A 21,380-nucleotide genomic window follows, 5' to 3' on the forward strand; every position below is an offset into this window, starting at 1 on the left:
ATATAAAAGGTTCATAAAATTCCGGAAAATAAAAATAATAGGCAGCATATATTATTCAGTAAGCTTTTATTTATATTTAAGTGGTCAGGCAAAAGAGGCCTTAAACACAACAGAAAAGGAAAGCTTCATTACTTGAGTATGAATCAATAACACCAAGAGCAATTATGTGACACATTGTGTTGCAGCAGTGTGACTGATATTTTTTTCAAAATATTTCTATATAAGCTGTGACCTATACTATTATAAGCTCTGACCCACCTCACGCTTATGGCAGCCTGGTTCAGTTTTTTGATTACCAGTAGCTCAAAACAAGGCAAAATATACATGGTGTCAAAAACACAATTTTAAAAAGGGACCAATATCTTACAAGTGTTTCAATGTTTGATGTGCTAGGCACTAGGGATGTTTTTGGCAAAAGATCAATAAAAAGATACTACTATAATAATATGTGATTTCACAGGCCTGTAATGATTTCTTTGCGCTTTTCCGAAATTTCCACTTGATGCTGACATAAACTTGGAGTTTCACCAAAATGTCAGTGTGGGTATATATGCTATGCACATATTTACTCTTCACAATCTCACTCACACACACACACACACACACACACACACACACAAACACAAAGACAGATACACATCCATTTTCTCTGTCCTTCTCACTGTTCTCTGTGCTGCTCAGTGCTCAGAGGGAGCACTCTCTTTAATTGCATTCCCCAGCCCATTGATTATTTTAATGGTTCCATGCTACACAGTGGGCTTCTGCATGCCTACACCATATGAAGATCACACACGCTCTCAAGGGATTAAAATGGAAGCCGTACATTCACCTTCTTCCTGTCCGGAGCCCTGTTTGCTTGCCGTTCATGATCAAAATAATGGCAATGATTGAACATTGCCATTGCCAATTTACATCAGGCTCAGATTCATTACAATCCAATTATCATAGCTTCCTCTAATCCTGCACAATCGTCTTCTCTAATTTACAATAACCTCATTTTATAAATTATGGTCAGACATTCCTTTTATAATTCAGAGGAAGTACACAAGATTGCACCTGGTCTGCAAAAACGTTTGTGGACTGGATCATCCTGTTACGGTGTTCTGACATTTATTAAAGTGCCACGGCATTCATAAAACTTGACTTGTCTCACTTTGACTGCATTTAGGATGACATTTGCATCTCCGCATGTTACGTAGCAATTACCTTGGAAAAATGTAATAGTAAAATGTACTGCGATGAGCTGTGACCATGGTGAGAGAATCATTTTTCTTCTCCTCTGTGCAGAAGTGTGCTATGTGGAAGTTGGTGAGTATGTGTCCAGATGTAATACATATAGCATGGTGAATATACTGTACATCAAAGCATTACAGTAAATGATGATCAAACCTTGTTTTCAAGCATGCATTGTAAATATACGCCACAGCAAAGGTTACATACTAAATTTCATTGATATCAGCTTTGAGTATTTCCTTATGTTATAGCTGAAAGTTTGAATGAGTGACGCATTAAGCAATAGAGTAGAGAGAAATATTTCCCCTCACAATATAGTATAACTTCAAACTCAGTGGTGGACTACTGATTCTTTTAAGGCTTCATGATCCTTTATCACTATCTTTTTTAATCAAAGCACAAAAAAATGTACATACCGGATACTGACTTGTTGCCTTATCTTATTGATCACAAGTTCACAACAGTAACTTCAGCTATCGTAGAAAAGGTTTCGGTCATAGTCATCTGGACACTGTTTTCAGAATCAAGACGTTTCGGCTCCCATCCGGAAGTCATTCTCAATTGTGAAAAAATGGAATGGGAACTCAGAAATTTAAACTACTCTGTGTTACATAAGCCCTGCCCTCAGGAAGGAGTCTACCTGAGTATCTGTTGATTAGCTGGTTTCACCTGAAACTGACCTAATTGTTTCCAGGATGGCCCAGTAATCAGTAATAAGGCCTATTGTTTTCTGGCTGCAACCAACTCTTCTCTCTACTTAGAACCTCACCTCGCTGTCTTCAAATGTGAATTGCAGAGCGCAGTGCATTTGCATCTAAAAGCTACAAACCACACATTTGAAGACAGCGAGGTGAAGATTCTAAGTAGAGAGAAGAGTTGGTTTGAACGGGGTGTCAAGGAAGCCATTGTTGTGAAAAAAGAGAACCCCTCTTTGAACAGAAATGGTGGTCTGAGATTCAATCTGCCCAAAGTTTACCACAGTGTATTAGCACTTTGGTCACGCCAATCATATGCTAATCAGGTACTTAACAGTGATGAGGGAGTTCCCGTTCCATTTTTGGGTTCGGATGGGAGCCGAAACGTCTTGATTCTGAAAACAGTGTCCAGATGACTACGACTGAAACCTTTTCTACGATAGAACACTCCTGGACGAATGAGGGACTACACCGATATCAGGGGTAATGTTTTTGTAAACTCTTTAGTTGAGGAAGAGATTTTTAAGTCCATTCCCACTCATCTAATCTCCTCAGTTCTTTATTTCTTCTGTAGGCCTAAAGCTTGTCTACTTGTTCTTTTGTTTTGTTTCACATGTGCACAGTACATCACTAAAACCATCCATTAAAACATAAATCCTGCCAACACCTTCCTGTTACCATACCTATTAATGTGCATATCATACATGGCAAATTTTATATTACACATTACATCTCAATAACAAAGACTATTTATACCTTTTGTTCTTTAGCCACTCAATTTATCAATTTATCAAACCAACAACAAACAGCAAATACCCTAAACACACAAGTCTAGGATAAACATTCAGCCTGTAGCATGTTTCAAAAGCTAGCCTTGTTTTTGTTTTGTTTTTCTTATTTGTATGCTAAAGAGGAGCAAATATGAAAGTCATCCCTGTTGGGTGTAATAAAAAGAGAACAGAAAACAAATAAGATGTCTTCGATTGTGATCATGTCTAGAAAGTCCCTATGACTACTATTGTGTCCTTGTGATTACACTCATTCATCAAGACTCTGTTCCCCTCTTCATCCTTTTATCTCTCCCTTCAAAGCCCTGCAGAGCTGGGACGCTCTATTCGCTTTGGGTCTTCTTTAGGTGGTCTGGCTCCACCCTGACCAGCTGAGAGTCCTCAGTCACCTCCAACAGAGCCTCCATCTCTGGGCTGTCTACACTCACCAGCTCCCCTTCCTCCACCTCCACGTGCACACCCAACCCATTCTCCTCTCCCCCTGGCTGGCCCTCGGCCTCGGTCACCTCCACCATCTCTGTGTTCTGCACCACCTCTGCCTCTCCTTCTCGAATCTTCTTAACATGGAAGGTGAAGGGGGGCACGCGGTACACAGTGGTCTTGGAGCGAGCATAGATCGTGTGGTCAGGGGTAAGGGACTTCTTCATCTTATCTTTGGAGCTCTTCATCTTCACCCTGCGTTCCTGGTTGGGGGTCATGCGGGTCCCGAGCTTTCCCATCTTCTTCTCCAGGCTGTGCTTGGTTTTCTCCAGGTTGTCACGGGTTCTCTGTCTTGTCTTCTCCAAGTTCTCGCGGGTTCTCTGCTTGGTCTTCTCCAAGTTCTCCTTGGTCTTTAGCTTAGTCTTCTCCATTTTCTCTTTGGAGAAGGCTTTCTTTATGTTGTCCACTTGCTGCTTGGTGGTACGTTGGAGGCGCTTGGTACGAGACTCCTCGACAATCTCCTCAATCTCCACCTCCTCATCTGAATTGAGATTGTCTGGGAGTCCCTCCTCAGGTATCTGCTCAAGGCCCTCCACGGCTTTACCTTCAGCCACTGTCGCTGCTGTCTTGGGTTTGGATGTCTTTGGCGGCTTCACTTGGTCCTGAGGGAGCAAAATAGGAACAATAAGAAAAACAGAAGACTATTAAGCTACAGCAGCATTATATTAAAGGATGACCATGTGTGAATTGAATAACATTTTCAATTTGACATTTAGTACAATATTAGCAGACATGGTGCTACAATGATTGTATTATATGATTAATGTAAATTATGGAATTTAATTTAATATGTCATGTGAAAATTATCAGCCTGAGAAAGTGAAGTTAATGGCCTTTAGGTGAAAATATGAGCATGATACTTCACAGATTGTCATCTACACATTCAACATTTCACTGCTTGTATCTAGTGTAGAGTGCCATCTAGTGGTATCAATCAACTGACAACATGGCTGTACCCAATTTTTTTACTCTTCAAGTCTTAGAAATATAAGAACATAGGCTGGTGTGGTCATATGTATTGTAAACCACATCTCTGAAATAATAAAACTATGGGGCTTAAAAGAAGCTCCACAGTCATATTGAAACTAAAGCCAACAAGCTGTTACATCTAACCACAGGTTTATTTCCTGCCATCATTTCTTTGTAAAAACCTAAACACACACATTGTCTTTTTGACTTAAAATACCTAATTTTCAATCAAACCAGAAGTACATAAAGACCTTGAGGTGATTTTACAGGTAAAAAATGTTTGAAAAAACAATAGATTATCCAGAAATTGGAAATTTTATAATGCTCGTTTCACTTCACTGGAAATGCTTGGTTAGTGCAGTTTCAGTTTAACCATATGACTGTACAGCACAGCAATTTCCCATCTGCTCAAAAAATATCAATGTGTAAACCTAGAAGTAGGGCCCCACTATCTCTTCTACATACAGCAATACAGAAAAATAGTTGTAAAACCAATTGTCCCAGGTTTACGTCTACATTTCTTCTGTAGTCTTTCACTTTTCCACTTGGGAAAAAAGGTCTACAGTTCCACAATGCACACAGAATTACTAGAGGGTTTTAAATGACTCCATGAAGAAAAGGCATGTCTTTATTTCGTGACATCACTTGTTCAAACAACAAACTATACTGCTGTAATGCCAGATCAGAGGTCCCAGCCTGCTGCACCTCATTGCCACACCTCACTGCTTCTCTTTATATTTAATCCTTGCACTATCATCATCATCTTATCTATCTTTGGAGATACACTCAGTTTTGTTACATTATATAATAATATATACATTTTAATAGAAATATGAGATTAAATCACCATGGCCTTCCCACCGCAGATGGCTGTACCATCATATGAACTAGAGTTAGATCAGTGAGGGTTTTATGAAGGCCAAAATTGATAGGTACATAGCACTGTATACAGAAAAATGATTACATTTAAAATATTGTTTGAACACACACAGAGGTTTTCTGTTTGATTTTTGTTTTTCCAGCCTTGTACTTTAACAACTGAAATTGCCATTGCAGGCAGATTTTTATTTCATTTTAAGTATACTAAACACAAATACCACCCATATTAATGCTGTTTTGAGTCGCTGTTGAAAAGGAGCACAATAGTATTTTTGCATGTTTAAGGCCCATGATTGATATTTTGTATTGATGCTGCTGATAGTCAATTTTAATTTCTTTAAACTGTGACATTTCATACAGTATACCAAGGGAGATTTTAAGAATTCAAGAATTTGTGTTTTTATTTTTATTTACAGAAATACAGCATTTCAACTTTCATGCAATGTAAAATTTTAGGCTAAAATCTTTAAGGGTTAGCAGATCTTTTATGCAAATAACCTCAAATAAAAAATAAACAAAATATAAGCATCTTTTGATTGATGTCTGTGTCTTCACCATTTGGTTTGACATGTTTGTGCTGAATATGAATTCAAAAAAAGTCTCCTCAGTTTTGTTCAATATTGACCCAGTGGAGCGATGAGGTCAAGAAATGTGGTTATTTTCAGCCTGTTACCACACAGACTGAATCTCCCACAGAAATGGCTCAAACTGCTTATTGATAGCAGATGTCTGTTTATCTTCTCCACCACGCCTATTCATCGAGAATAATGTAAAAACAAACAGAAATAACTTGTCAAATTAATCACCATCATCATCATGTCAACAGATTCAAATTATACATCACTTCTGACACAAGCGAGCATCTTCATCATCCAATCTCATTTGAAGCGTAATCACTCTTTCCCCGCCTAGCTGTCACTTCAGATTAAATCATTGCTGGTTCTATTCTCTATGGTTGTATTTTCCTCCTCTTCTCTCATCTCATGTGACTCAAGCAACAAGGACTACATCCCCTTTAGCCTGCATGTATTGCATTTTAATGAAAAATGTGGTCCCTGAAATGTGGCAACTCACTTCATAGAGAAATGTTCTGCAACACAGCATCCTGATGAGCAGGACATCAGAGGTAGATCAGATACACATTACTCATAGAATAGAGTAGAGCACAGGAAAAGAGAGCTAACACATGAGGAGGTAGCATGTTTGAAGGATGTCAAGACTTGGAGTGTGAAGAAATATAAAAATATAAATTAAATTTTTTGGGAAAAAATTTGCCAGTTAAATGTTGTAGCCAATGTAGCTTCACCTGTTATGAGATTTTCTTGAAAAAGGATTAAGGCATGTCGACAAGAGTCTGGAAACTCATACTTGTGAAGGTGGGTTTTGTAGTGTTATGTCATTAGTAACTTGCAATATTTATAGTAAAATTGGATTTCAATACTGATATTGAACTTCTGAAAGAAAAAAAAACACCTGTTAGATCATGTGCAGTCCAAATATTGCCATACGATCCTCATAAAATGGACATTGCCTCCTTATCTTGTGCCGTGTATGGTGTGGGTCTCGCTCTGTATGGGTTTATTTTGGGCTGGCCTTTCCCTCTCTCTGGATTCCATCTACCATTCTCTGGCTCCCGGCCACTGCAGGGTTCAGTCCTGCCGACACCCCCTGCCACACAACACCCGCCCCCTGCACAGCAACAGATAAACACTGCACTCTGTCACCATGGCAACCACCTGCTCATGTTGTCTCTGGTGGGTGGTGAAGTTTAGTTGGAACAGCTGACATTTCTACAACAATATACCAACATGAGGTTCTCAGTTGTGAGTGTATTACAATTCAACTAAAATAAATACTGCACCTGCTTTGCAGACATCCACACAGAGAAAAATGAGGCTGAGCTGCTATAATAACATTAATGAGAGATATTTTTGAATGCACGAGTACATAACCCTCCCACGACATATTTCCATAGATTCTGTCAGAATGATGTAATATGGTGGACAAAACTGAATAGGATAAATACGCAAAGTCCTAAAACGTGACCAGATTTTTATATGGGATTTGAAGATAAACCCACACACAGTAAACGTGTACTCACAGTGACAAAGTACATAAAAAGCTGTTCAGGTGACCTCATATGTCCCTGGCAAAACGTGCTTGCTGCTGTGGAGAGAGTTTGGCTGGTGGGCTAAAATTGAATATATATATATATATATATATATATATATATATATATATATATATATATATCAGTGCATCTCTTGTGTTCCTGAAGAAAACAGCCCTTAGGAAAGACAACCTTTGTGTATAATACACAGATACAAATGCATAACTATGGATGAGTATGAGTATTCATGTTGACATGTGCACACCCACCATCACACACAGAAATGCACAGATTTTTTCATGAAGTCAAACTGTGAACACTTTTCATAAGAAGTAGCAGCTCTAATGCCTGAACAGGAAGCTTCTGCAGCCAATGGAAAAACAGCAGTGCACGGCATCCTGGGAACAGCTAAGGTCATACAAAACAGGTAAATTACAACATGGTCCAGGACCATGTCAGCTCCATACTTCATAAAGCATGTACTGTTTGATCAAGATCATCACTGCCCAACTTACTAACATTGTTTCTGGGAACAGCCAAACTCTTCTGACTTAAACCTTGAAAGTGATGGAAAACAAAACACACTACATATGGCGAAGGATTTCCACACAGTACTTGCTCATGGATTAAATGACTTTAAAGGTCTTATTTGGTGGATTGGCTTTATGGGTCCACCAAATGTATCTTTTGGCCAAGATACATACTGAGCAAAACATTTTACTGTCTGAAAATCAACTTGTCGGGGCTCTCTGGTAGACAAACTATGTAATGGAGACACAGTTTCTAAATTACCTCAAACTTTACTGCATTTTTTAGTTACTTATGGGCTGACATGTACACTGAAATATATCGGCAATAAGCTAATATTGGCCTGGCCAATTTATCGGTCCAGCTCTAATAGAGAGCATAATGATGAATTTGGGTGTTCTATTTTAGACACATTTTTAAAATGTTTCAATCTTTGATTAGGCTTTCAAGGCTCGTGAGAACCCATATGGAAAAACAGTGACATTGCATGTTGGAACATTTTGTTGTTTACATTCTTAAAACTTGACTCAGCCCACTGTATCTGTGGAAATTGTGATAATATCAGCAAACCCTGTTTGGGTTTCCCTCACTGATTACAATGCAAGAGACCAGGAGCTTGAGGAAGAAGATGGTAAGTCCATTAGTGTCCCTGTGTTACCGTCCTCTCTCCTCCCATTTACCAGCAACGGAAAATTCAGCACTCTGTGTGTGTGTGTGTGTGTGTGTGTGTGTGTGTGTGTGTGTGTTTACTGACAGGTGCCAGGGGAATGGTGACTGAGTGTTGATATGCTCTCCTCAAAAAGATGGAGGTCTGTTGCTAATGTTTCTTTTATCCAAGAGTGTCGTAAATAATTCCTCATGGAAAAGTTGGCTAGAAAGAGTGGGAACTCTCTCTGAGTGTGTGTATGAGTGTTTTACTTGCTCGTACAAGCCAACAACTGTCTGAGCTGTTTCTCAGAGGCTGCACAACACAGGAGATACAATTAAAAAGTCCCAGCAGACTGAGGGGAAAGATTTTGGTAAACAGCTAAGACCTATCGAGGAAAAGCAAGTGACACAGTAATGTTAAAACAGACATGAAGCAGGACAAGAAGTTCTGCCTTCTGCTTTGACAAATTGGGTATTATAAAAGATTAGACCATAATTTTCTCAACCTATGGTGAAAATGATGTAATCCTAAAAACATTCCTTGAATATAAGGTGTTCATATAACAACCGCAATGCTTTTTCATGGTCTAAATATTATCAGAGACAAAATGTTCTCTGTCTGACTCATACAAGGTCTCGAGGGATAATTTAATCACTGACTGTTACCATGGACAACAGAGCAAACAGTGTTCTCAATCAGCACTATACAGAGATCACAGCAGCTGTGACAAAAGCCACTGCCGTCTACCTTTCTCCATCGCCTTCTCCGTCTCTCTCTGCTGTTACAACACTTTCACTAATCCACCTGGTCCAACATTCTTGCTTAGTTATTTAAATATGTTGTCACCTGCACTGATGTCATTAATAAGTAGCATTAATAAAATAATTAAATGGCTGTGTCATTTCTGAAGGATTATTAGAAGCCAGACTGCCTGTTAAAAAAAGGGGTTTTTGATTACACACGTTTTATGCAATCAAAAATGACCATGTTATATTATTATTATATTATGCATTATATAAAAAGAAAATCTGCATTTATAATAAATATTCTGTATTTATTTCAATAGTGATCCTATTAGTAACATAATGCCAAGCATTATCCAAGCAAATCCAAACAAGGAATATATTCTGATTGCATACATTGTTTTTTTGTTTAGATAAATGACTTCCTTTCTTGAATTTAGAGTATATATAATATATTTATTTTTTACAGATATTTCTGTTTATCAATACCTGAGTGGTTAGGAAGAGTAGCAAGGTTGACTTGTTTAGATGACGAATCCATGCTCATTAACATTCACGATCCTGATCCACTTACATGCATGCAGACATTTAGCAACTTGCTTGCTTGTAGATAAGCACGCACACACACACCCACCCACCCCCACACACCATTCCTTTTAAGGCAGAGTGATGAAAGGCCTCTCTGGTGAGTCACAGGAGCAGCTGTCTGATCCTGTCCAGCCCTTGCAGCTGTGCACTTCCACAATGAGTGGTATCACTGACCCTTGTGCCACTCCAGGATGGAAGCAGGCCAAACAAAAGATCGACATGAAACAGAGGTGGAGGTTCGCGTGTAAGAGCCCTGCAGAGGCCTGAATGGCAATGCTTTGATCCCTGAAGAGTGCTCAGAGGCTAAAATAAGGACGCTAATGTGCTCTGGTCATTAATATTGATACCTCCCACACTCTCCTGAATAAGGCTCAAACAATTCAGATGACTGGTCCAGCCGCCTACTACCTCAGGTATTTTGGGGTGACTCAGATTTGCCCAATGCAAATTGTGTTTCATGAAGCTCTCTTATCCCTTTTAGAACAACCTATTCTGATGGTGCCATGTTTAAGTGTCCTGTGGGTAATGGAAATAACAACCAATCCCGGTCTTTCTATAGACAAATTCATTCAAAGAGAGGGGCTCTGTGTACCACATAGTCAACATGGCGATGTCACGTTACAGTGCTCACCACAGGAAGGGAGTTCCTTGGTTTTTCTGTCAAAGTGATTTGTGATTTCACACACAGGGACCTGAAAGGGAAAACCCTTTTCCATGGCTCAGCCTTCCCACATCCATGACTCTGAAACCACTGGAATCCCAGGGTTTGTCCCATGCAAGGATAGAAAATTTGCTTTTCCATTTACGCCTCTGTGTGAACTGGCAGCTACAGTGCTGGAATATGTTATATAACTATCCCTTTCTCTCTAATAGTGCCATCCACATCAACACTAAAGGGGTACAGTAAGTACAGTTTCAGCCAAAATTAACAAGTCTCAGTTAAAATTTTCCACTCATGTGCTTGGAAGATTGGAACTAGTTTAGGCACAAATTAATTTGCAGGTCCCGCTGCAGTGAGCATGAAGATTTTTTATTATTTAAATCTTTTACTTAAGTGAAACAGTGTGTTGCAATTATTCATAGTATCCTTATCTTTTCTGTGCAAAACACAAATTACCACTTTACAGGATAATGTGATGTGTGGATCAAGTGAGGGTATGAATAGGCTCCCAACATGAATGCAGTACTGGGCCCAACTTTAGGAAAATATGACTACTGAATCACTTTAGGCCAATATAATGATTAATGAGCAATAACTCCTGCCTAATAACACCTGGGGGTAGGACAGGCAAGGCAACCAGCAAATCGCCCACACTGCTTTGTTCTGAATTGAGCTATTGTTTGTGTGATACAAAATAGTGTGACTGGGTAATTATAGATGGAAAAACTGACCTTTTATTCTGTGTTTGTTGATAAGGTGGGTAACTTTTTTTAATCTAACATGAGCCACTGAGCTGTCTTGGTATTAACATGCACAAAGATATTTACTTGTTAATTCAACGGATCAAATATCGTATTTAGCTGAAATGCTAACAATATATTCCAAAACATTGGATGAATACTTTCCTTCCTTGAGAAAATGTGTGTTGTACCCTATATAGAAAATTGTGTATTTCTGTGAGAAAATAAGCCTAAAATAGGGATGAAATAAGGACAAAATTCCACCTTCAAAGTTTGGTTCTTACACTGATAACATAATTTAAGTACGATTTCTTTTATTTATAGATCAATCTTCCTAAACATCCATGCGCATGCAAAGTCTAATCCCAAGGGTACCCAAAACCTGGCACGCTCTCAGTGACAGCCTATAACTCGCATACCAGTCACAAGAAGCGAGCTGCCACAGCAGCAGGGAAATATACCACCAGGGTAACCTGACTGCACATATCAGACTTTACTTTCACATGCAACCTTTTAACTTACAGTGAAAACAGTTAACTTATATTAATAGTGAATGTAAAGATGCTGCTTTAACAGTAATGTTTTGCATTACTAAAATAAAGCAATACTTTAAAAGGCCGCCTCTAGTGGTACCTAGATTTGCAGGTAATTTTGCTTTTATTTTCCCAAGTTTATCCTTCACCAATATTGGTATTTAAAGTGTCTGTCCATTTATCTGGAAATAAGCCCACAACACAGATATAATGCAATTAATCAATCAATTGGTGCTGCTGACTGCTAAATTCAGACGCACTCAATGAAACAGGACACTACATCATTCCATTGCATTGCTGCTGGTGTATTTATAATCAAAAGCAACATAGCTGTTTCCTTTAATATACCAACTCAGATAATTTGGCCAACTTTTTATTTTGGCTGTGGGCTCGTAGATGAAGGGTGTGCCTACAAATCTTGGAATAAACAGCACGGAGGGTATCGGCAGCTTCCACCGAGTTGTGATGCGGTATGAGGACACATTTCTGTTAGCCGGCCAAGACGCTGGATGACAACTACAACTGCTGAAATCGAGGGGTGACCTGATCGGTCTCTCAGCTCATAAATCCTGTCTGCTGCTGTGGGATGGGGATGTTTGGTGAGACAAGAAGGCAGCTGGACCCTGAGATCAGGCATCAGGACACATGAAATGAAGTTATTTTAATAGGAACAACTCGAAGTGTCCTCTAGTGGCTCGCAAACATACACACTGCAACACATGCAGATGTATGCACATATCTACACACACTAGCACCACTGGTTTTTGGTGTTTTAAAGCACAATAAGCAGTCCACTCATTATACAACCAAGAAACCATATTAGACGGACAGATCTAATTATAGACGATAATAACAATATGTAGACATGTATTTCCATGTGTTGAAATAGCAGGGATCCTCTTTCTGCTGTACAAACTGTATATCCTAATGACAGGAGCACAGGAAAGGCTACAGTAATACGATCAGCAAATCCACCGCTTATATCTCAGACACACTGCAGAGAGCAAATGTACTGTATGTGAATAAAACAGTAAAAACAAGGTGAACAATAGTACAGGATACTGGCCGGGAACACTCCTGTTTTCAGAAGACGCTCATTTTTCACATCAAAGACAGAAGGGTTTTTAAAGCAAGGATAATGTTTTTTTTGTAATAGAAGTTTTTATCAAAATTTTTTGATTAGTTAACCCTGAAAAAAGAACGCACACACAGAGAGAGAGTGGAAGAAAGAGCAAGATAGGGACTTTTTGGCTTTCTTGCCGAGAGTTAGATGAGAAGATCAATACCTCTCTCACATCTGTGCGGAAAATATGTTACCACTAGCTCAGCTTAACACAAAGACTGGAAACAGCTAGACTGGCTCTGTCCAAAGGCAACAGATCTGACGACCAGCACCTCTAAAGCTCACTAATTAACACGCCATATCTTGTTTGTTTAATCCGTACAAAAACCAAAGTGTAAAAACAATTTGCCGTTTTACGGATATCTGCTATTTCTTGACTGGGCGCAGTAACTTCCTGTAGTCTCCTCTCGTTGTCCGGAAAACTCATGCTGACAACAAAATTCCAGGAAGTGACTGCGCCTGGCCAAGAAATAGTCCAGCAACGAGTCATTTTTACATTTTGTTTTTTTGCGGATTAACAAACAGGACATAACGTGTTAATTAGAGGTTTATTAGGTTAATTTAGAGGTGCTGGTGGGCAGAATTTGTTACTTCTGGACAGACCCAGGCTAGCTGTTTCCCCCAGTTTCCAGTCTTTGTGCTAATGAGCTAACGGGTTCATGGCTGTAGCGTACAGACACCGGTGGTATCAATTATCTCATCAACTCTGAGGCTATACTGTGTCTCATTAGTGTTCTCTCTGTCCTCAGAAATTATTGTACTTCCAAACATTATTTTCTTTTTATAATAGTTCATCCTGTAGTATGTTTAATTTATTAGTCTTGCTAGTAAGCAACCCACAAACATTAACTATTGGACAACTTTTTACATGCAGAGGCTTACACGCCATCACATACTGGAACTCAGAACTGGCTCGACATAGTAATTGACATGCAACAGTGAAATGTGGAGCCTGCCAGATATCTTTCCACTAGCCTGAGAAGAGCAGCACAGCAGGAGGGAAAGGACATAGAGGAGAGACTGGTAGAGAACAACATAGTGTACAAGTACTGTAGCAAATACTGAATGAGCTGCGCCCTTGGTTCTGGATTAGACGTTGAGTTGGAGTAGAATGGGCTAGGTTGATAGTGGGTGTGATAGGGGAGAGAAATTGAGAAGAAGGGAGGAGAACAAGTGGGCATATTGGCAGGAGAGGCAGAGAGATGCCAGCGGGATGAATCACAACACTAACTTAGTGCTGCTGGTCGAGTTTGGTTGCTCTTGCAAGGGGTTGGCTAAGTGCTTCATAACTACCCTCTCTGTAATGAGGCTGCAATCTGATTTATGCCTGAAAACAAAGATTCAGTAAGCTGAAGTGGCCAAAAGCCATGGCTGGATCCCTATGTCTGGAGTAAGTGGAATCGAGTTATTTCACAGTCTGGGCAGGGTTAAAAGCTATTAAAGAAAAGTGGGCTGGGGCTGGTGGCGATGCTTATTGGCTGCGATCTGAGCTCTGGAAGGTCTGTGAGGCTCGCGTGGAATAAGTAGACTGTAACTGAGAAGTCTTACATCTCCCTGATAGAGTTGACCACATGGCTATCACTGTCCTTGAGCTGCAGCCAAACACACCCTGATTCCAGACACCCAGCAATACTGTCTCACACTCTGATGGACAACACTATCACATTGCATAAAGTGGATTAATCCACATAATTAAATAGATAATGCGCATTATAAAACACACGTGACCCGCCGTTCTCATTGGCTGAGTCACAGTTTAAAGTGCCTAATCAGTTACCCTTATGAAACTAACTAAAAGGAGTACTCACACTAATACTTGTATCACATGGACATCACCATGTTGTTTAGCTATGGTTACAGTAGTAACAAGTATGTAAATCCACAGAATTGGGACATTTAAAGGGGAACTCCACCAATTTTACACATCTTGGGAAGTACAACTGCATATGAGGGAGCTGCATGAAATGCGATGCATTGCCCTATGTAATGTCACTTCAAGTCAGCGCAGTCAGGGATTACAAGTTTGAGAATGAAAAAAAATCTGGGGGTGTGGAGTTAGAAAGAAGAGTTTAGCAGACCTCTGTAGCTCCTCATCTCTGCTTGAGGTTAGTGGCTCGAGGCTACATTAGCTGCTACTAGCATAACACACCTGCATCTCCAATGGAACTGTCAGGGATGGAGTTGCATTGTGACTGATGGCAGAGCACTGATTTTTAAGTACGATTGGTTTCCAGGTAATAATTGCTCCATCTCTGATCAGCTGGTTCACTTTAGTTATGCTAACAGAACTACATGAGAGCTAAAGCAACAGAGGCTAACACCTTTTAGCTGTTCAACAAGACAAGCACTACTTCCTTAATGCTTGAATATGGAATTGCTACAGAAACAGAAAGGCCTCTAGAGGGACATTGACAATCATTGAATTACAACCATCATGAGGCTTCAATGAGAAAGCCACAACATTATTTATAAACCGTTTAATCAGAATTTTGCTGTTGTAAGTGTATTTCCTGACAGCTATTGCTATTAGAAAACAGGAAATTAGACTGCCGAGGCTGGGATAAAATATTCAAATGCCTAGCAATATGTGACCAACGGGAAATAAGGAAATAAACTTGGACTCATTTAGAATGATTATGTTGCTCCTGGAAAGACAATCGGTCTATAAAAGGCAGTAATATTAGATGCAACATGGTCAGAGCAGAGAAACACATGGAGGGCTTGAAAGCAGGGCTCCACTGGAGCACTGGCCATTTGCTTTCCTTAGAGCTCTGATGACAGGCTGGTTGTGTAGCAGGAAGACCCTCAGCTGCTGCAAGGCGGCTTACAGTAAGGGGTTTGTCCTAAAACCCCAGCCTCCCGACTCCAGAAAGACACCACCTAATGAGGAAGGAAATGTGCAACAGTTGTCCCTAACACACGTGTTTAATTCTAAACTCCCAAAATATAAAGTGCAATCCTGTAACTAAAGTAAAGTAGCACATATGTGGTTCTAATGAGGATTTTCTTTGCTCAAGAGTGACCACGGTGAGGCTGGTTCACATTTCAGTCTCATGAGAAACCATGGTAACACCATTGTTTGTTGTGGTGCATATCTGAGATGCAGTAGTCAAATGTAACTAAGTACATTTATTCAAGTACTGCAGAATTTTGAGTATTTCCTTGAGTATTTCCATTGTATGCTACTTTATACTTGTAGTCCACACTCCACTACATATATCTGACAGCTTTAGTCACTAGTTATTTGCAGATTCAGGCAATTAATACATGGCGGTGCAAAATGTACTGTTATAAATTAAGCTTCCAGGCAGTATATAAATTAGTTCAAATCAGCTCAACTGTTACCAGCTGAAACATTAGTGATGCTTACAAACTGCTACATCAATAATTGTGATCCAGTAATGTATATTATTTTAAAATGGGCCATTCTGCATAATCAGTACTTTTACTTTTGGTACTTTAAGTGTATTTTAATGCTAATACTTCTGTACTTATACTAATGCAGGACTTTTACTTATGAGTATTTCTACACTGTGGTATTGCTACTTTTACTTAAAGATCTGAATACTTCTTCCACCACTGCTGACATGTAATGTACATTTGGTACATTAACATGTCTTCATCGCCCCGCCCTGCTGTTGCCGGGGGATCCTGCGTGCTAGCATCGTTGCAGGTTTAATTATAAGCATCACTGTCAAAGTCTTTCCATGCTAGAAATTGTGAAGTATGTGGCTATTCTCAGAGTGCACAGGCAGAGTGACAGTAGAGAAAAATACGGCACCTACAGTTTGCGCTGGTATCACTTTAACAAAGCAGAGAAAAAGGTCCTACACAGCAAAAGCAACACTGTGAATGTTTCACTTGTCTTGCTCAAATTATAGCTTCGCTTGACATCAACACTGTGGGTGAAAGGCAATACTGGTGAGGAATGGCCACACACACACACACACACTTTGACAGTAGTAATACACGCTGGTATTACTATACTTGTGAGGACACTGCACCACTTATATTAACTCCACAGATGTTTGCAGTAACCTTAACCATAACATTCCTAAGCCTAACGCTGATCTCATCCTTAACCTAATTCTAAACTTATCCCACTCTAACACATTAACACAAACTGACAGTGGAAAGGGGTGAAACCTGACTGAGAGCCAGTGTTGATTTGCAGTGCTGCCAATATCGGACCAGCCTATCTGTCGGTGAATTAAACTGGACACCCGTGCAGCCATCCTCTGGCAATAAATAGATCGTGGGAGCCCGAAACAGCTACTGCAACATGGAAGCTTCAGCTCCTACACCTAATTTGAAAACATGACAGTGACCAAGTTTTTGACTGTGATAAGAGAATTAAAGGTGAGATAACACCAACAAGAAATTATTTAGAATGATTTAAGTCTGCTGAAACACAATCAAAACTTAGGAATAAAAACGGTAAAATCCTAAGCTTTATAAAATAGTGAAAGTTGTTTGCACACTGTTTTCCCCTTTTATGTAAACTGTCCTGTGCTGACAATTGCTCACAGACATGCAGTAAAAACGCTTGTAGACCACGTAGGGTCACAAACAGCAGGAGGCACCTGCTTTGCAGAGTAATTTATTAAGGCCTAGCATCTATGGTTGGATTTCTGCTAAATGCCAATAGTGTAACCTGCTCCCACAGTGGACATCACAGGAGGGGGGTGTGAAAACGTTTGCCTGCCAATACAGATATTGAAGTAAGCTCTTTGAAGTAAGAGTCTTTGCACTCTCAGATTCTCTGTTACTAATGTCTTAAAAGAAAATCTTCTCCCTTCTCCAGCTAGCATATTGCAGAGGTTATGATGTGCGTAAGGTAACGACCACTGACATTTTCTTGAGCTGTCATTTGATTTGTGGTATAATGACAAATTCCAGTTCAAAGGGCGCGAGACCCTTTTACACACAAAATAAACTAAAGTTAAAGTGCTGCGTGCATGATGCAAGCTGTGAGTTTATCAGCCAGACATGACGGCACGTCCTGCTAAAAAAATTTAATTGCACAACAGCAGTTAGACCGATCAACGCTCCACTTTCACATATGAATTCATATAGTGTCCCCTTTTTTAATTTAAAAAAAAAAACCTATTCCCTTTCCAAGATGTTCATGATCCCAACTGTTTCTCTGAGTAGAAGATGTCATGCTCCCTAAAATAAATCTGCCCCTGCCCCAGTACTCACACTTGTGTTTTCAGGTATTTAAGCGCAGGTTTTTGTGCACCATGAATGCAGTCAGTGTCCCACTTCTGAGAAATCTTAATAATAAAAACTACATCTTCATCTTACATGGCAGCAGCCTGCCAACTATCTGCCCTCTGAGCAATTAGAGGTGGGGTGTTGGTTCTGTCTGAAGCAGCCTTTCATTCCAGTGTTTATAGGCCTTATATTCATATTTACACCCACTAGTCTTTATATATGGTTTCACTGGGTAATCATGAAGTCCTGTGGAGTGGGAGGGGTCACCATCTGCCTTCATTTTTCCATGAAAGCTACTAGTATTGGAGTGAGAGGAGGAATCCACCTTTCGCTGAGCAAGACTACAAATTATACAACAGCTTCTAAATAGTGGACCGCAGTGTCTGATTCTTCATAAACATTACAGCCTCATTTAAGTTTTAGGAAAAAGTGATTCAGACATTTATGTCATGGAAACCACAGAGCTGAAGCTTTGGCAAACATCCTGTATCCTGAAAACTATTACGGCCCCTTTTCATTTTCTCTAACAAGGGTCAACTTGTACCACAGTGTGACTAACTCTCTCTAGTGAGATGATGTCAAAAGGTTGCTCTGATCGTTTCATAGCTTTTCCGATGCATTTCACACTCCCTACCATCTGTGATGTGGGGAATGTAACACACTTTTCGGGACTAACATGTACTCTGAGTGCAAATTTAGCAAATTCACATTAATAGCAACATGTGAAGTATTACCACCACATTCTCAAACAGTTTGTAATTACTTAGTCCACCCTGTGATGAAAAATAATAAAACAAGCAGCTCATACACACACTGCAGCCCTCACTATCCCCCCGCTTCACCTGGTAGATGAGGACTTTGAAGTTGCGTCTCTTGAGCAGCTCGTTCTCGTTGCTCTCCAGCTTCTTGATCTGGCCTGCCTGCTTCTCCAGGTTGCTGCGCACCGTCTTGACGTTGACGCTGACCTTGCGTACCTTTTCCAGCATTTTGTTGACAGTGTTGGCTGTGCCAATGTGGTTCTTGGACAACTTAGCCAGCTCCCCTTGGATGGTTGACACTGACTTCTCCATGGCCTCCTGCCGGGCCTCGAGCCCATTCTGGGTGTGCTGGATCTGGTCTACCACCCCAATAATCTTGTCTAGCAGAGACAGAACCATAACCCCGTTCATCTGTGCTTCACTCTTGCCTCCAGAGCCAGTGGCCAGCACCAGGTCCACCTCCTCAGCAGGATCATCGTCATCTACTGCTGGCTCGGTGGCAGCACTCACCAGAGCTACCTCGTCATCATCATAAGGCACTTCTTCTAGGACTGCGTGCTCCTTCTTGACACCTGTATCCGCCATGGCTGTCAACTCCAAAAATACAAACCGCCTGCACACTCACTACAGATAAAAATACACTACTGAAAAACAACCTGCAGGAGCTACGCTGCACACAACTCAGTCCCTAATCCTCTCTCTTTTCTTTCAGACAACTTTCTGGACCACTTGTTTGCCTCTTCCTAGTCTACTTTACTCTTAAACTTTCTCTTCACCCTCGGTCTCACACACTACGACTCTCTCTGCCTCTGCTCTGGGATGCCAGCCAGCCAAGGGGAGTAGGGCCTCTCACAGCTGAGGTATGTGTGCCCTGACTCAAATGCTTCTGCTCCCTGTGAAACCACCCAGTCAAACTTTTTCCTTCTTACACCCAGCCACCGCCCCCGGCTCCCCCTGTTGCTGGGGCTCCACCCATTCTGTCCCCACAGGGCAGCAGATCTCCAGACTCCACCTCTTATGGAGACATGACACACTCCTCCCCAACAGGGAAAGGTGAGGGCCACTAGCGGCGAGATGTGGTACCACCATAAACATCAGTTCAGACCAGTGAAATGTGACAAAAGTTCACAGTCTCTGAAATCATGGTTATGTCAAATCGCTAGACAAATGTCAATTTTAAAGGAAAGAAACACATTCAAAATTAAACAGAAGCAGTAAAGTTTTACATGTAAAAGAGAGTAAGACATGTTGATCTTCCATGTGTCAGTGTCTTGTGTACGGAAGATGGCAAGTTTAACAGTTAATTTACTAGAAATCAAACAAAATTATTTACAAATTTTAAAAAAACAAAGGGAATTATTGTAAGCTAAGCAAGTAATAGCCATACTTATAAAGAGGTATTCATGTTGATATTAATACTAATTTTACTGATATTAGCCATAGACTATATATAAAGATATTAGCACTGTGTGATGCTAGGTGGAGATGACAGTTGACCTGAGTGTATTTAGAATCATGCATGTTTGCTGCCCTCTAGTGGTCACAAATAGGACGTGCAATACTACATTTAATTCGTCAAACCAGCGTCAATGCCGAGATGCTAGCATACTAACGCGTACTTTCAAAATACAGTTAAGAAATTGAAGCAATCAAAAACAAACTACTCTACTCTGTCATATTTTGTTGACTTCTGAAGACTATATCTTTTAATATTGTCAACGCTGGCTAACCTCAATGCTAGCTAGCTAATGTTCATTACACTGTCAGTGATGAAAAAAATTTCAGACTCAGATTCAGATTCAGACACTGACTATTAGATCTCTTCCACCAAGCCACAATCAAGGGAATACTCAAAGTCCATATGAAAACAAAGCTTTATTAGAGACAGATTTAGCCTAGGTGATTAGCAATCTGGAACGTAGGAATTGATTAAGACTTAAGCCGATTTGGATGAATTAGCTAGCCTAGCTAAATGACCTGATGGATTCAATCAGAAACAGACTGAAAAACAGTATGAAATCACGTACTAAGATGTACACGGTCATGCAAATGCTTGAAAAATATGGTCTTACATGAGACATGGTGATTGCTCCACAAAACAGATTTGTCGGGGGAGAAGATTAGTTTGAAAGCAATTTTACAGGAGAGCTGCTTTATGTGTAAAAGGGAATTTGCTTGCTTTTTTAGCAGGTTGACTGGTCTCAACTCTAGAAAACTGTTAAAACAGCTCTTTATTAATACAGTTAACACAAAACTGACAAAACTTGTGTTATTCGTAATAATAAAACTAATAATGAGCTATACAAATTTATATTAATAATGACTATACCGATATTAGCATTGTGTGAGACGCTAGATTGATTTGACGGTTGACCTGAGTGAATTTAGAATCAAGAGTGTTTGCTGCCCTCCTGTGGCCAAGAAGGGGTAACTACAAGCTAACAGTAAATATGGAAAAATTGCGTGAATGCAGACATAACAGCACACTATGAGTTCCGGTGAATACCTTCAAACTACAGTGACTAAATTTAAGCAATCGGAAACTAACAAATTATCATGAAATCATCTTCAGTCTACAACTCCACATTGTTCAATGGAAACAACAAAGACATTTATACTTATTGTGATCTCAAAGTCTTATATAGTCATGTTTGTAGTAGCTTAGCTGTATTTGTAATGTAGACAT

The 21,380-nt window shown here is 40.0% G+C and overlaps 1 protein-coding gene across 1 annotated transcript; it reads right to left on the reverse strand.

The window, feature by feature from the left end:
• Positions 1–49: 49 nt before the first annotated feature.
• On the reverse strand, positions 50–19,618 carry cavin1a (caveolae associated protein 1a). Its single transcript, XM_044182793.1, has 2 exons — positions 18,779–19,618; positions 50–3,798 (listed from the first exon to the last, which is right to left on the reverse strand). The coding sequence occupies exons 1-2, from the start codon at positions 19,277–19,279 to the stop codon at positions 3,040–3,042; spliced, it is 1,260 nt and encodes a 419-aa protein (XP_044038728.1). The 5' UTR covers positions 19,280–19,618; the 3' UTR covers positions 50–3,039.
• Between the last annotated feature and the right edge of the window lie 1,762 nt (positions 19,619–21,380).

This window comes from Siniperca chuatsi, linkage group LG21, assembly GCF_020085105.1.
Source record: "Siniperca chuatsi isolate FFG_IHB_CAS linkage group LG21, ASM2008510v1, whole genome shotgun sequence".
Lineage (NCBI taxonomy): Eukaryota > Metazoa > Chordata > Actinopteri > Centrarchiformes > Sinipercidae > Siniperca > Siniperca chuatsi.